At 40.2% G+C, this 17,647-nt stretch overlaps 1 protein-coding gene across 1 annotated transcript in view; it reads right to left on the bottom strand.

Annotated features, from left to right (window-relative positions):
- Positions 1-17,647, bottom strand: part of LOC132383331 (CUB and sushi domain-containing protein 1-like) — a 474,994-nt gene that overhangs the window by 448,087 nt on the left and 9,260 nt on the right. The window contains exons 2-4 of the mRNA XM_059954233.1: positions 11,965-12,159; positions 8,186-8,324; positions 2,652-2,839 (exon numbers count right to left, since the gene is read on the bottom strand). Coding sequence (XP_059810216.1) covers positions 2,652-2,839; positions 8,186-8,324; positions 11,965-12,159 — 522 coding nt within the window. The remainder of the gene's footprint in view (positions 1-2,651; positions 2,840-8,185; positions 8,325-11,964; positions 12,160-17,647) is intronic.

The following is a 17,647-nucleotide window of genomic DNA, read 5'->3' as shown; positions in this document are numbered from 1 at the left end:
GCTGCGGGGATGGTAGGGTGCTGGGGGGTATAATCAGATACTGCAAAAAATAACCTTCATCGTGTTGCATCAAATAAAAAGTACTGTGTGTTGCACTTCTTATATATAGTGGATAGCCAGGTCTTCAAAATGCCTTAGGATATTGTCCAGAGGAGAGTCCAGAAGTGAAAGAGATTTGTATGATGAAATTGATAGCTTTGTGACCAAGTTTGCGAATGATACCAAGATAGGTGGAGGGGCAGGTAGTGTTGAGGAAGCAGAGAGGCTGAAGAAGGACTCAGATAGATCAGAATAATAGACAAAGGAGTGGCTGATGGAATACAATGTTGGGAAGTGTATGGTCATGCACTTTGTAGAAGAAATAGAAGGGTAGACTGTTTTCAAAATGGAGAGAAAATTCATAAATCTGAAGTGCAAAGGGACTTGGGAGTCCTTGTGCAGGATTCCCTAAAGGTTAACTTGCAGGTTGAGTCAGTAGAGAGGTGGGCAAATGCAATGTTAGAGTTGATTTTGTGAGGACTAGAATATAAAAGTTAGAATATAACAAGCAGCTTTATAAGGTGTTAGTGAGGCTTCACTTGAAGTACTGTGAGCAGCTTTGGGCCCCTTATTTAAAAAAGGTTGTGCTGACATTGGACAGAGTTCAGAGGCAGTTCACAAGAATGATTTTGGTAATGAAAAGGTTAACATATGAGGAGCGTTTGATGGCTCTGGGCCTGTACTTGATGGAGTTTAGAAGAATGAAGGGGATCTCATTGAAATCTATCAAATGCTGAAAGGCCTAGATAGAGTGGATGTGAAGCGGATGTGGAGGGTCTAGGACCAGAGAGGACAGACTCAGAATAGAGGGATGTCCATTTAGAACAGAGATAAAGAGGAATTTATTTAGCCAGAGGGTGGTGCATCTGTGGAATTCATTGGCACAGGAAGGTGTGGAGGCCAGGTCATTGGGTGCACTTAAGGTAGAGTTTGCTAGGTTCTTGATTAGTCAGGGCATGAAAGGTTACGGGAAGAAGGTAAGAGAATGAGGTTCAGAGAGAAAATGGATCAGCCTTGATTAATTGACAGTGCAGACTCAGTGGGCTGAATGGCCTAATTCTGCTCCCATCTCTTATGGTCTTATGGCCCTATCCATACTTCCACTGAGTTTGGCAGGTTACATACTGTGGCTTGTACACGGAGTCTAGATTCCCTGATGATGCGGAGGCTCATTCTGAAATCTCGGTACGTTGGAGTACACTGACTGAGGAACAGACAATTTGATCATCTCTACAGCTCACTCAGTATACGGGTGAGAGGTCACTGTCTCAGATTGACAACATTCACCCGAGAGGTGGCTTTGAGTGGCAGTTTGAAAATGTACATAAAGGTTGTTACTGAAGCTGAGTTTGACACATAACCCACAGTCACAAATTGCCAACATTAATTCTCACCATTGCAAATGGCTAAATGATACGTTTTAAATTTTGTGAGGTGCAAGAAGCACCAGAAATAAATGGTCATGAGCGATACCAGTGAGACAATTGTAAGAGCTAAACTGCTTCACTGAAAACCATCAGGGAATTCAGCTCACCATTTAAACTTTGCTCGGCTGGCTTAACAGTGACCGCCCCAACACAGTATTGACTTTTCAAGTCATTTTAAGCTGTAAAAACCAGTTGTTACTAGACAGCCAGCCATCTTTTCTCAGGGCACACGGAGAGTGTAAATATGACACCAACAGTGTTGCCTCAGATCAGACAATAATAATTGTGCACAATTGTCATTAGATTAAAATTTCAGCAGGCTGATTTGTCTACAATCAAGCTGACTTTTTATTATGGTGCAATTAATACATTTAATAACAATCTACTTGCACGATACCATTTCAAATAATTAGTCTGTTATAATTGAAGTTTAAGCTAACAAGACCTGTTAATCTTATACTAATTGCTAAATCTCAATAGTGTTGGGAGAAACACAGGGGGATTTAATAGGACACTTTCAGCAGGAATTTATAATACAAAGGTCCTGTGGCATGATTCCACCACGGTTAACAAACTTAAGATTTAGCTCATAGGATACTAAGTTTGCCTCATTGCTCAGGTTGAATAGCTTTCAATATGTAATGCTTCAATGTATTATAATCAGAATGAGATAATTTTTGGCACCATCCTGCTCCCCTCCCCCACCACCTTCTCGAATCCAATTCAGTGATTTTCCCTCAGAATTCCAAGTTCTGCCAGGAACTGAATGCACCAGAAATCCTTCCAAATCTGTAGCGTCTTCCTTTTAATAGGCTCTTGATTCTCAACAGTTATTTCCCTTTCATCAGAACTGTGTGTGAAAGGATTTAACAAGGATTATTATAATCAGTGCCCACAGCCAAGCAATTATAGAGCATCTGGACAGGGACAGCTGAATATTTTGTCTGTATTCAGAAAAATAAAGAAACCTACAGATCATATTGTAAGTTTGCAAATCACACCAGGGTGGATAACCATGGGATACTATCAAGCTACAGCAATTAAAGCAAAGCATCAGTTGATCATTAAGGCATTATTGACTGCTGGGACTACACCTGAGAACACCATCTTTTAATGAAGTACTGCTGTATGTCATCATTCCTTCATCCAGGTCCCACATCCATCTATCAGTGATAACCAACTTACTTTCAAACCGGATCTGGAACCCAACATCCGCGTGGCTCTTGTCAGTAGAGAATAGGAGGTAAAGATAGTTGCTGGTGCTGATCAGAAACTGAGGTACCTGTGTACCGTGGTATACTCCTATGAGTGGTGAAGAGTACGATCTTCCATCGCGTACCTCTAAGGTGTCATAGTTTACTTCAGTTTTAAATCTGGAAGAAGAGTAGGTATATCATACTGAGCAGAGAAACATTCAGCGATGAAGTTGGTATTCTATAATAGCAACACTACTGTGAAATTTCAAACCACCAGTGCTTTTAGAACAGTGTGTGATCTACACAGTATACAAAATCAAAATGGGCATAAGCAGGACTGATGAATTAAAGGCTTTATCGTTCCTGTGCAGTTCTGTTTATCGGCTCTCACACATTTACTGAAGGTAACACTTTGTATTTGAAACAAACTTTGGGCCGGAGATTCACTGGCGTAGGAAGAGACTCCATAGAAGGGTGATCATTGTGATTACAGGTCTATCACTGCAACATTCAACAGCTGTACTGAATGGCTCTTGTGCTGTACCTATTGCATGCAGGGCATTCAATGGAAAGTCTCAGTGAAACCCAGCATTAATACATGGGAATCAATAGTGTAGCCGTGAACAACTTGTTAAAGCCTTGAATGGGTTGTATCAAGGCAGTGAAGAGCCACATGGTATTAGGGATGAAATCGAAGAACAGTTGGGGAGAAGGTGTCAGGTTAAGGTCGGGTTCAATGGTTGAGATAAGGAATAATGTGTGGGAATGTGTTTTGGAATTGATAAAGGTGTGTGGACTTGACTGTTAATATCCTGGTAAGAGGAGATAGGTAAGGCAACCTGGAATTTGAGTCCAGTACTGAAATTGACTCCACTGTGGCTACTGGAAGCAGATAGGTATATGAGAAGAGTTTTATGACCTATAAAGTTTTATGTCTTCTTAATAATTGGTCAAGAAATATATTCCCTTCTTCTGAGATAAATCAGAAATGCAGCTTGTTAACTAATCACCACTTCAAGCAACATACTGATGCTGGATAATGCATCATTGATTTGTTCTTCAAAGACAACTTTTCAAGTAGTATATTGCTGCAGCTTTTAGCGCTCTCTTTTTGTGTACATTGGTTCCTCTGGGTCCTCCAACTTCCATTGATAGGATACGCTGGCTGTTAGGTTAACTGACTCTTGAAAGTTGCCCATAACATGCAGGCAAGTGGTAGAAGCTGGGCAGCACACACACAAAATGCTGGAGGAATTCAGCAGAATAGGCAGCATCTATGGAAAAAGGTACAGTTGACGTTTTGGGCCGAGACTCGGCAGGACAGGAGAAAATAAAAACCTAAGGAGTAGATTTAAAAGTTTGGGAGGGAGGGGAGAGAGAAACAACAGGTGACAGGTGAAACCTGAAGGGGGAGGAATAAAGTATATAACTGGGAAGTTGATTGCTGAAAGAGATACAGGGCTGGAGAACAGCAAGTCTGATAGAAGAGGTCAGAGAGCCATGGAAGAAAGCCAAGGGGAAGGAGCACCAGAGGGAGGTGATAGGTGGGCAAGGAGATAAGCTGAGAGAAGTGAAAAGTGGATCGGGAAAGGTGAACTGTCAGGGAGGCATTACCAGAAGTTTGAGAAATCAATGTTCATGCCATCAGGTTGGAGGCTGCCCAGAAAGAATATAAGGTGTTTTTCCTCCAACATAAGTGTGATAGAAATATCTGAATGGGAATGGGAAGCAGAATTAAGAAGTGTGGCGACTGGGAGATCCTGCTCTTTCTGGTGAACAGAGCATAGGTGCTCGGCAAAGTGGTCTTCCAATCTACGTCAAGTCTCACCAGTTAGAGGAGGACTAGGAGCACCGGACAAAGTATGTGACCCCAAATGACTCACAGCTGAAGTCTGTGATGAGGGCACTCTTAAGTTGGAAGGAACAACACCTTATATTCTTTCTGGGTGTTTGGTGGGCAAGGAGATAGGGTGAGAGAGGCAATTACACAAATTGCACAATGTTCCAAAAAAAATATATCCCTCCTTATCTTCCTCAGCCTGTCTGAAACCTCAGGCACGGCAGCATCATTTGCCAACAACATTACACAATACTAATAGAAGGTCCTCATCCTGAAACTGTTTCTCTTTCCACTGATGCTGGCTGGTTCTAGATTAGATTAGATTAGACATATTATTGATCCCGAGGGAAATTGGGTCTCGTTTCAGTTGAATCAACTAAGAATAGAGTAGAAATATAGCAAAATAAAACCTGAACTAATTAAATAATAAGTAAATTATGCCAAGTGAGCCTATTGGCTCAGAGTGTCTGACACTCCGAGGGAGGAGTTGTAGAGTTTCAAGATTCAAGATTCAAGATTCAAAAACTTTATTGTCATTCTAACCATACACCAGCTCTGCAGGGCAGAATGAGACAGCATTTCCCAGGAGCAGTGCAATCATAACATAACAAATGCAACACTAAATAATAAACATAACAATAAACAGTAAAACACAACAGCCACATGTCAGGAATGACATGTCCAATGACATGTGTTCCAATGACGCTCAGTGTTGCATCTCGGTGGAATGAGTCTCTGGCTGAAAGTACTCCTGTGCCTAACCAGTACATTATGCAACTTGGACAGCATCCTCTTTTCAGACACCACCGTCAGAGAGTCCAATTCCAACCCCACAACATCACTGGCCTTGCGAATGAGTTTGTTAATTCTGTTGGTGTCTGCTACCCTCAGCCTGCTGCCCCAGTACACAACAGCAAAGATGATAGCACTGGCCAGCACAGACTCATAGAACATCCCCGCATCATCCGGCAGATGTTAAAGGACTTCAGTCTCCTCAGGAAATAGAGACGGCTCTGACCCTTCTTGTAGACAGCCTCAGTGTTCTTTGACCAGTCCAGTTTATTGTAAATTCGTATCCCCAGGTACTTGTAACTCATTCCCAGAGCATTTCCAATGGTTTATGGTGTTACATGGGAAGAATGAGAGACTTGCATATTAAAAGAACCTTTTCATCATTCATTAATCTCTAAATGTTTCTCCCCTTTCATCAACAATTCAGGTAGATCAAGGGAGTGCATGAAATGTTTTCTCTTCCTTTTTGAATACATCAATATTTGGCATCCTCTGAAGGATCCATCAATAGCAATCTCTTATTTCTTAGTTGGGTGGTAGGACAGAGATATGTCTCTAACAGAGGAGCTCCTTCCCTCTCCAAGCCTGCAGGTCACCATTGAGCAAGGTGTAGAACCTGCTTAGCCCTTCCTGTCCAGGGTCACTTAAAGCCATAGGAGCATGTGGTGGATGGTTGTACGAGCAGCTGGTGCATTTCACTAGTCCTGGTTATGTGGCCACTGTTGCCAGGTAGACAATCTCTGAAGAATACTGATAATGGCTGGGGTCGCCCATCCCGTAAAAACACTGTCCAGAAGAAGGCAATGACAAGCCACTTCTGCAGAAAAATTTGCCAAGAACAATCACGGTCATGGATAGAACATGACCATTCACATCATACATAACAAATAAACAAATTTCTCAGAGTAATAAACTTTAACTCGAAATTAATATCAATCAGATATGCCTACTTCTAATTAAATAACACCTGTTTCTTTCATTGTTTCTCAATCATCATACTGGTTGTTCAAATCTATTTATTAATTGCATCTACAAACATTTGTAAATAAATATTAGCAAGACAAAGGTCTTGCTGATATGGTCTCCCTGCATGAAATATCCAACCATGGTCCTCCTAGTCATGGAGAAATCCAGTTCGGAAAATGGCCTTTCAGACCATGCCAACCATTAGCTACCCATTTAGACTAACCCAACATTAATCTCACCTTTTAAATTATTCTCCCCACATTCTGATCAGCTAGTCTCAATTCTACCACTTACCTACAAATTGGAAGCAATTTATTGAGTCCAATTAGCACACCAAATGGAATGCCTTTGAGATGTGAGAAGGAACTGCAGCAGTTGGAAGAAACCCACACAGTCAGGGAAACTCTACTCACTATGCTTCTGTTCCACGGTCTGGACGTAGAGGGACAATCTCACAGATCAAAACTTCCCCTAATTCCCACAACACGGCTCTGGATGGCAACAGAATCTGGTAGTGATTTGGAAAGCAAATCCCCAAATGCTGGCAAAAATGCTTTGACAGCATCCAAAACTCCACTCTATATTTGTTAACAATATGGCAGGGGCATAATGCACTTAACATTCAGGGGCATGTTCAAATTATTGAAAAGGTAAAAATAAATAAAAGTTTTTTTTTAGAAATACCTGTAGGACACACTGGAGTGCAAGTTAACATACTTTTGCTGGGAATATCACAGTGCTGAATTTGGATGTTAGGATTCTCACTGCATAAAAACGGAGGGCAGAAAAGACTGATGCACGTTGAACATGACAGTGCAGGACTAATTAGGTGCTGGTTCTGAATCCTATCAAACTCAATTGATAACTTGTCTGCAAGTCCTATTAAAAGAGTCTTTTATCTTTCAGTTATCTAGGAAATTTAGTGGGAGCAAAATAAATCTTCTGCCTGTAGATTTGGAAACGAGTTGCACAATCACTTGCAGATACAGGCTACTTTTGCTGAGATTTTTTTTCCCAATTCATTGTATAGAATTAATAATACAATTAAATTAAGTATTTCCTTTTACAGGCTGACTTTGACACAGTAATATCTAAATATTTCAACATCTTTGTCATTTGCACGAACTGGTAATAATCAGGGAGAAAACATGACCTAATGTTCTAATCTCCCTATAGCTTTGATATTGAAACAAATCTCATGTCTCAGCTTTTATTTTAACTTCATTGTTGATACCTGGGTATTGTTGGCACTTAATGTCCATCCCAAATCATCCTCAGAAAGTGGAGGTGAGCCACCTTGAACAGTTTTTCAATAAAGTAATGCAAAGGACACGGACAAAGACAAAACATGGGGGGAGTAGTTCGAGAGACTGAAATGCTTCACTAGGTGGGAGTCCAAGATTCATACAGTGACATGCTTTAAAAATGGCCTAGTAATCTTGTGACTGTTATAGCCCATAACATAGCCACATATTCAGATGAACTGTTAAGAGACACAAGCGACTGCAGATGTGGAATCTGGTGAAACAGTCTGCTAGTTGACCTCAGCAGGTCACGCTGCATCTGTGGGTGAAAGGAATTGTTGACATTTCGGGTCAAAATCCTGAATCAGGACTGGAGGTCGAGACTAATTTGTGTTGGGCTTCATCTTTGCAGTTGAGAAATCCAAGAATGGACCACGGAGTTTTGTGGAACATTTGCCCGGCCTGCACCTGGTCTTGCTGATGTACAGTTGGCCGCATCGGGAGCACTAGTTGCAGTGGAGAAGGTTGAAGGAGGTGCATGTGAACCTCCTCCACTCTGAGTCCTGATGCAGATTTTGATCCAAGGTGTCAACAATTCTTTCACACAAGACCTCTTGAGTTCCTCCTGTGGATAACTTGTTGCATAGAAGTGCTGTTGTTAGATAATTGCTGAAAAACTACCTGTCAAAGGTTATTTTGATTGGGTATCCTGGTTCGGCTTCAATAACCCACACACAGTTCAAGGAATCCTTGTAAAACCCTGGCCAGCCTGGAGATAATATCATTCCACTTGGAGCAGTCAGGTGACCTCCACAAGGTGCTGTGGAAGAATACAGACAAAGTGAAGTCAGGATGAGGCAGCATAGTCACTCAGTAGGGATTGGATTTCATTTTTATTTTGTTTTACGGTTCAAAAGACAATACAGAGCAAGTTGCACGTTGAACAAAGGAACAAGTGCAAACCATGTTTGAATTTGTTCCAGGCAATATATTCAACCATAAAGTCAAAGTAGACTGTGGTATAAGCTTAAACTGAATGTTGCAGGAGATCGAAACATCGCGACAAAGTAGACTGTGGTATAAGCTTAAACTGAATGTTGCAGGAGATCGAAACATCGCAACAGCAGGCACAGCTGTTGGAGGCCTCTGTACTCAGCCGATCTCTGTCTCTCTCTCTCCCTCGATGGTGAGAGAGAACTTGCTGATTCTCGAGTTGGGGAATAAGTAAGCGACACTGCGCATTGTAACATCGCAACAGTGAGCTGTTGGGCTCCTCTCTTGCTATGCCAGGAGCGATATCTCTCTTTCCCACGTTAGCAAGGGAGAGGGCCTGTTGAGATGTCGAAGTGTTGGGATGGACACTAATTTTTGAAGGACTGTAGATCATGGTCTCTGTGGCCTTGCTATCTGGCGGATGGTGGGTGGCTGATGATTCTGCTGAAGCAAGCGGAGGTGGGGGGGAAGGTTGATACTTTTGCTACTGCTTGGCATGTCGGAGGGGGGAGTGGGGCTTTGGGGTTCTGTTTTTCTGTCATCCCTTCTTTGTTTCTTTTTTCTTTGTTTAGGGATTTTAGGTCGGATACAGTATTTATTCTTTGATATTAAGCTGAACCATTGAACAGACTGGATATAATAGGCCTAGTGGTCTCGTTCAGCTCCAAAATAATTTACTACTCTGTATAGTGCACAAAAAAATCTTAAATGAACAGAGCAATTCCCTAACCAGTCTTCCCAAAACAGTCTGCAACATATGCCTGACTGCTAAGTAGCAATCTTCTACTTCTTTCTATCATTGGCAATGAGTAGGGATAAATGGTAAAATGAGGTGCTGACACTGATGCAACCATTAAGTCTTTCTAATATGTAGATTACAAAAACCTTACATTCGTACTCTATGCTCTAATAATATTTCATAATCTGGAGTTATACAATCTGTAGAAACCATAGTAATAAATATAATTGTAATATTATACATGGAACTAATATATGAGCAATGCTGGAGCATGAAATCTCACTTTAAAATGAGCTCTGACAGGCTATTTAAATTCATAGACAAATGCACACATGCAATTGAAACTCCACTGAGCATATTTAATAAGTAAACACATTCACACCAGCTCTCTTGTACACTGTCAGTCTTTAGTATATATCGTGTTTGCAGCCATTTTCATACCAAAAAGACTAAACATATACATTGGTTTCTTTTACTGATGCATTTGTCCATCACTGTTTTATTAAACTGATTTGAATAAACCAGAGCATTTTCTCATTGAGTTAGAGGAAGTTTAATATGAGAAAGGGCTATATTAGGCTCATTATTTCAATCCCAAGAAGAGGTTAGCTTCTTCCACTCACCCAACTTTACCCCAGAACCCTGAACCCTTATCTGCATTCTAACCATTACCCAGTTTCTCTTTGTATATTCAAGTTTGAATGGTCCAGGTACTATCCCCCAGGAAATTCCACTGTACAGTTTCCTCATGGATAGAACACTATCCTGTCACTAATCCAATTTTCATGAACAAAAATTTTTAATACAATCACTTTATAAAACATCTATTGAAGATGTATATACACACAAACTGAATTTCCCTCCTCAACCTTTTCTGTTATGTCATTAAAAAACTTCTAACATTGGTCAAACATGATCTTCCTTTAACAAGGCTTTGTATTTCACTAATCAAGCTACGCTTGCCCAAATGGCTGGTAGCTCTGACCCTGATTATAATTGAACTGAAATAACTATCTGAACCCAATGAGCTCTCAAGGAACATTTGTAGATTCCACATTTCCCAATGACATCAACCATTGAACTACTGAGTTCCAGTTCTAGATATGCAAACTGTAAATACCATTGATCCATTCGACCCAACAGGAAGTGCAGATGGACAGCATTTAACCATTAACTTGGAACTTGTTGAGATGGTTGTGTTTCTCAGCAACATAACACAATGGTCAGATTATTATTTTTGAATCAAATCAGTTTTAGGGTCACTCTTTTGTGCATAAACCACATAGGGACCATTTTTCAGCAGAATATTGAACTCAAGTTTGTGTAAGCCACCTTCACAAATTCCTTCATGAGCTGCAACTACTCATTGGTAGAAATAAATCTCATTTACAGTGAATCCCACTAATCACAGTCTTTCATTATCTCAAGTTTACTGTGCTTATGAAAAGATAAATCCTGCCGTGAAAATCTGAATTCTTATTTTCTGCTATTCATCTCAAAAAGAACAGCGTTGTGTCACTTTGAAATGTGTTTATCTCATTTGCTTAATATTGTTCAGTGCATTAATTTAGCTTATATAAAAAAAAACCATTGAAGTTTATCCACAGGAAGCAAGCTGTGTCAAGTCTGCCAAGTATTTTTTGTGCATGCAGTCTCAAGTTACCCTCATGGTCCTGACATTAGGCTTCAGCACAGCTCTGAAAACTATTCTATGATCGCGATCTTTTGGTCAAAGCACGTGCACCATAGCATGGTTACTTATACATCAGCCTATCCTCCATTCAATCAAACAGTCCTTTATTATTCAATTAGTCAACTCCTCCTGATGTACTTACATCCTTTAAAGACTTAAACATAAAAAGGATTCCACTCCATGAACACATTGTTCCTTACCCGTCCCACAATTTTTATACATTATCAGCCTGACAACAGGCCAAGAACAACTGTGCATCTGAACTGGTTATTCATAATATTTTTTTAAAACTTATTATTTTGAGGTACAGCATAGAGCAGGACCTTCTGTCCAAAGCGAGCTGACTGCCTAGCAACCCATCTATGTAACACTAGCCTAATCACAGGACAATTTACAATGCCCACATGGTTCACAGGGAAAACGTACTGGCTTCTTACAGACAGTGCCAGAATTGAACTTTGAACTCAGATGCCCAGAACTGTCATAGTACCCCGTTAACCGATTCACCACTATGCAGACTTATAATAGGTATTATGATGTTAGGGGTACAAATCTAGAATTCATAGTTGACTTCTACATCAAAGATAATGGCATTCTCTCCACATTACATTTTGCAAGCTGTAAAGATATTTCCTTAGGAATTCTTACGAAACTGAATTTACCTAATGCCTTTATTTCTTGTGAGAAAAGAAATGGTTAGATTAGAAAGTTGGACAAATTGTAAATCTCCATTTTTTCCTGTTCTTAGCTCATTTGTTTAAAATATTTTACCAAGGATTGAACTAACTGAAACAAAGCTTTAATTTTACATATTTTATTGCTAGTCTATAACCTCCTTTATAAACTAGCATGGATTACCACAATTTATACTTGAGCATGCCTGTACAAAAATTCTATGTTTCCTTTATTGAAATGAGTGCTGTATGACTTTACTATGGAGTTTATATCTCATGAACAAAATACAACAAAATAAGTCAAAATCCCACAGCTCCACAGTCCTTGGCTTTCTAAATAATTTTTTCCTGAAGTGAATACCTTCACATCGTGGTACAGCATTGTTCCAGACCACGTTTCCATCTTTGAAGATACAAGAAATAGTTTCTGATCCATGGGTCTTAAGAAATCCTTCCTCGCATAAAAAAGATACAGTACTGCCGAGCTGAAGACTTTCCCCAAATCTTCTTCCATTCACTGGTACTCCTGGATCTGGGCATTCATTGTGCCTGAATGCTGAAAATTTACAAAAAAAAACATCAAGATTAAACACTGGAAGTACAGGTTCTCCAGTAAATAATTATCTGTTGAGTTTTTCTGCATGAAGGTTTTCTGCATTAAATTCCACTTGGTACTTTTTTTTTCAAATAAGAGATCATTGGAAATATCTTGACCAAAGATTTATGAACAGTACATACCAAAAGAGACATGAACAGTTCCAAAGTCTGAGCAGCTTCACCATTTATTCAAGTGTTCTAGTGACAGTCAAGATTTCATTTCACTTGAGCACCATTCTATCTCCTCACGATGATCACCAAGTAGTCATTTGTCTTGTAATGTAATAACCCTCTCAAAGAGTTTCAGCAAACTAATTGGACATATCCAATTGGTTTGAAAAATTAAAGTATGTTCCTTGTAGCTTCTTTGCTGCTTAGATGAAAATTGATAGCATTCTGTAAATATCCATGAGTATTTTCTAACTCCTAGCATAAAAATAATTGGCTTATAATTATTTGAATCATATCCTTTTGCTTAATACTAGATCCAGAACCAATCACTCACAACACCACTGATGCACTGGAGCAGCGCTTGAGCATCTATGGTATGCATTGCAGCAGCTCACTTAGTAACACTTTCGAAGCTTTACCAACTGGAATGGCAAGAGCAGCAAAGACATGGAACAACCATCTCTGGGAAGTTGCCCTCCGAGCCACACACCTTCATGATTTGGAAATAACGCTATTTCTTCACAGTCATTGGGTCAAAATCCAAGAACTCCCTCCTTAAGAGCATCGTGCCCACACCCACACATCAAGGATTGCAGTGATTCAAAAAGATAGTTCACTACCAGTCAACAGGCAATTAAGGATGGGAAAATGAACACTGGTTCTGCTTGTGAGGCACACATTCCCTGATTTGTATTAACTTCCTTCCTGCTATGAACTCCTGTATTTAAGGAAACATTAAAAATATTGGGCAAGGTGTATTCTGCTTTACATTTAATCCATACAATCTTAATATTTTTATAGTACTATTTTCAGGGCACCTGACTCTTTTCAACTGTATACATAATATCATATCTGAATTCAATGATATAATACCCATTTCTCAATAGTCTTTACAGATGGTAATCTACCTTCCATTTATCTTTTAATAACTCCTAAGACCTATTTAAGTCATACTCAATTGAAACTAACACGATTCTGAGTCTTAGTGCTTTATTCTTCACCATTTAGAAAAATGTTTACCCTTTGGTTTAGATTATTGCTTATCTTACTTTTATTCACTGAAGTCCTGATCTTAACATCCTAACAGAAAAAAAATGCATTTTAACTGCATGTGTCTGAAAATTATTTACAAACCTTTGGTCATTTTTTTTTCCATGTGTTTAATCCTACTTTAGTGACAACCTGGCTCATCACAGTATCTGATTAAGCATAAATGATATACTTTAGAATCCAGAGTGCCAAGTTGCCTGAACATTCTTTTTGCTATATTTGCTCTCCAAGCCAATGAAGCAAGTTCAAGGATCAAAAGTTTCAAGAAAATTTTATTATCGAAGGACATATATGTCTCTATATACAACCCTGAGATTCCATTTTCTTCTGGAGATAGTCAGAAAATCTGGAAAATAGTAACCTTAGCAAGATCAGGGAACAGTCAACCACAGTGCAGAAGACAACTGTGCAAATGCAAATATAGCTAAGTAGCAATAAATAATGAGGACACGAGATAGTGAGATAAAGAGTCCTTAAAGTGAGATCATTAGTTGTAAGAACATTCCAATGATGGGGCAAATGAGTGTAAGTTTCCCCTTTTACTCAAGAGCCTGATGGTTGAGAGGTGGTAACTTTCCTTGAACCTGGTGGTGTGAGTCCTGAGGCTCTTCTAACATCTGGATGATAGTAGCAGCAGGAAGAGAGCAAGATCTGGATGGTGGGGATCTCTGATGATGTATCTAGTATGCCATAAAATTGCCTGTACTAATGTTTTCAGGTATCCTTTGCTACACATGAAAAGGTCTCTCTATTTTTCAACACTTCCTTGAGTCCTATGATCTATTATGTCTGTAGTGGCTTTGCTACATCTTCCAAAATGTAACACCTCATATTTTTCCATCTGCACATCATATTACCTCATCAATATAATTCTATAGATAAAAATTATCTTCCTCATATCAACAAAACCATATTTTTTAAAACATACTATATTATGGATCATTCATGTAGCTAATAAACAACAACTGTCCCCCACAGTACACAACTAGTGCAGGATCCAAATATAAAAGACCACCTTCAAATCTCACCCTTTGTTTTCTATAACCCAACCAATTTCAGGTACCAATCTGACAATTTGACCCAAATTGCCATTGACCCATATTCCATGTGGGTTTTTCTCAGAGGCCTTATTGAAGTCCATGCAAAATATCCATTCAAAATTTTATTCAAATCAGTCTGACATATCAGAAAGACCCGTCCTGATGAAGGGTCTCAGCCTGAAATGCTAACTGTTTATTCATTTCTTTGGATGCTACCAGACCTGCAGAGTTCCTCAACATCTTCTGTGCATAATCTGGCATTTTCTTTGTCTTTACAAAGCCATCTTTGATAACTTATTACGAATGTCATCCCTCTAAACGTTTTCAAGCACAAGACATCAATTGGACCTTTGGATATTCTCCATTGGCCTGGGTTGATTATGGGTGTCACATCCTAGCTGTACGCGGGGTGATTGATAAGTTCATGGCCTAAGAAAGAAGGAGTCAATTTTAGAAAACCTAGCACATTTATTTTTCAACCTAGTCCACTCCTACATTTACACACTTAGTCCAGTGGCCATGGAGCATATTTTACTTTATTGTCACCAAACAATTGATACTAGAGCGTAAATCATCACAGCGATATTTGATTCTGCGCTTCGCGCTCCCTGAAGTACAAATGCAAGTAAATATAATAAAAAATTATAAATCATAATTTGAAAATAGAAAAGGGAAAGTAAGGTAGTGTAAGTCAGGTCCAGATTTCAAGACATGATTTGAGAATTAGGGGGCAAAAGTTTAAGGGTAACACGAGGGGGTATTTCTTTACTCAGACAGTGGTAGCTGTGTGGAACGAGCTTCCAGTAGAAGCGGTAGAGGCAGGTTCGGTATTGTCATTTAAAGTAAAATTGGATTGGTATATGGACAGGAAAGGAATGGAACGTTATGGGCTGAGTGCAGGCCGGGGGGACTAGGTGAGTGTAAGCATCAAGACGGACTAGAAGGGCCGAGATGGCCTGTTTCCGTGCTGTAATTGTTATATGGTTATATATGGAAGGAACGGCCCAGATCCTGGTCAGGATCCATTCAGCAGTCTTATTACAGTTGGAAAGAAGCTGTTCCCAAATCTGGCTGTACATATCTTCATGCTCCTGAACCTTCTCCCGGAGGGAAGAGGGACAAAAAGTGTGTTGGCTGGGTGGGTCGTGCCCTTGCTTATCCTGGCAGCACTGCTCTGACAGCGTGCGGTGTAAAGTGAGTACAAGGATGGAAGATTGGTTTGTGTGATGTGCTGGGCTATGTTCACTGTCTTCTGCAGCTTCTTCCAGTCTTAGACAGGACAACTTCCATACCAGGTTGTGATGCACCCGAGAAGAATGCTTTCTACGGTGCATCTACAAAAATTGGTGAGGGTTTTAGGGGACAGGTCAAATTTCTTCAGCTTTCTCAGGAAGTAAAGGTGCTGGCGGGCCTTCTTGGCAGTGGATCTTGGACCTCCAGAAAGTGTTCACAGATGGGGGATTGCTAAGTTCATGGTCTAAGGTAGAAGGAGATGAGTTATACAGCTCTCATTACATGTACATGCAGGTCAAATCTCTGAGTGATTTGGCAGAAAGTTTGAAGTCAATAACTCATCTCCTTCTACCTTAGTCCACGACCTTATCAATCACCCTGATGAGTTATTAACTTCAAACTTTCTGCATAATCATTCAAAGAGTTGAACTGCACGTGGATGTAACGAGAGCTGTGTAGCTCATCTCCTTCCACTTTAGGCCATAAACTTATTGATCACCCCTGCTGTGGACGTTCTGGAGGTGCAAGATCCATATGCTCCATAACTGCTGGACTAAGTGTGTAAATGTAGGAGGGGACTATGTTGAAAAATGAATGTGCTAGGTTTTCTACAGTTGGCTCCTTCTAGCTTAGGCCACAAACTTATCCATCACCCCTCGTACATTTGATACACAAGCCAGTCCCCAAGCCAGGATAGTATGATATGAAGAGCAAGCTGCTGCCGGTGTAGCAGGTTGTCCCTCTCCATGCAGCTGATGAATCCAAAGGAACAGCATAGACCAATGGAGTTTAGCACCAGTGGCGTCACAGGAGTTGCCAGCCAGTGTTGAGCTCTCCATAGGACTGCCTTAGGGACTCCAGTTCTCGATATTTACCTTGGGGTTTATTTCTAAAGTATTCCCCATGAGTGATTATTGCCAGAAAACAGGAGAGTTTGGAAATCTGCGTTTTCTTTCTTCGTAATGAGCTGCTAACTACGACTGGCAAACTAAATCTGCCCAAAGCAACTGGTTTTAAGGAGCCTCTAAGCCACCTTTGCCCCTCATCCTGTCAGTAGAAACCATTCTGCCGGGCTCAGTAGCTAAGCTGTATGAGAAGGCCAGGAGCTGGACTTGGTTGTCAGAGGTTATTTGGAATTCACGGGATTAGGAACATTTAATAGGTAGTGAGAGCTTACCCCACTAATCCCCACCCTCTCCGCTACAAATGCTGAGAATCACAACCCCGTTTGTTGCCCTCAAAATGTCCAGCTGAAAGATTCATCCTAAGCAATTACCTTGAAATTGTAAACATTAAGTCAACATGAGTGAGTACGGCCTCATTTTAAATGTATCATTACCAAGGCCGTAGTAATAGAGTCATAAAATGCTACAACACATATGCAGATGTTTTGGACCATCTAGTCCATGCTGAACTATTATTCTGCTTAGTCCCACTGACCTGCACTGGACCATCACCCTCCATACCCCTGTTATCCATGTACGTATCAGACAGACAGACATACTTTATTCATCCCGAAGGAAACTGGGTTTCGTTACAGTTGCACCAACCAAGAATAGTGTAGAAATATAGCAATATAAAACCATAAATAATTAAATAATAATAAGTAAATAATGCCAAGTGGAAATAAGTCCAGGACCAGCCTATTGGCTCAGGGTGTCTGACACTCTGAGGGAGGAGTTGTAAAGTTTGATGGCCACAGGTAGGAATGACTTCCTATGACGCTCAGTGTTTTATCTCAGTGGAATGAGTCTCTGGCTGAATGTACTCCTGTGCCTAACCAGTACATTATGGAGTGGATGTGAGACATTGTCCAAGATGGCATGCAACTTGGACAGCATCCTCTTTTCAGACATCACTGTCAGGAAGTCCAGTTCCACCCCCACAACATCACTGGCCTTATGAATGAGTTTGCTGATTCTTTTGGTGTCTGCTACCCTCAGCCTGCTGCCC

Source organism: Hypanus sabinus, chromosome 30, assembly GCF_030144855.1.
Source record: "Hypanus sabinus isolate sHypSab1 chromosome 30, sHypSab1.hap1, whole genome shotgun sequence".
In the NCBI taxonomy this organism is placed as follows: domain Eukaryota; kingdom Metazoa; phylum Chordata; class Chondrichthyes; order Myliobatiformes; family Dasyatidae; genus Hypanus; species Hypanus sabinus.
The sequence above is the reverse complement of the archived record's forward strand: the minus strand, read 5'-3'. Positions and strand labels throughout refer to the sequence as shown.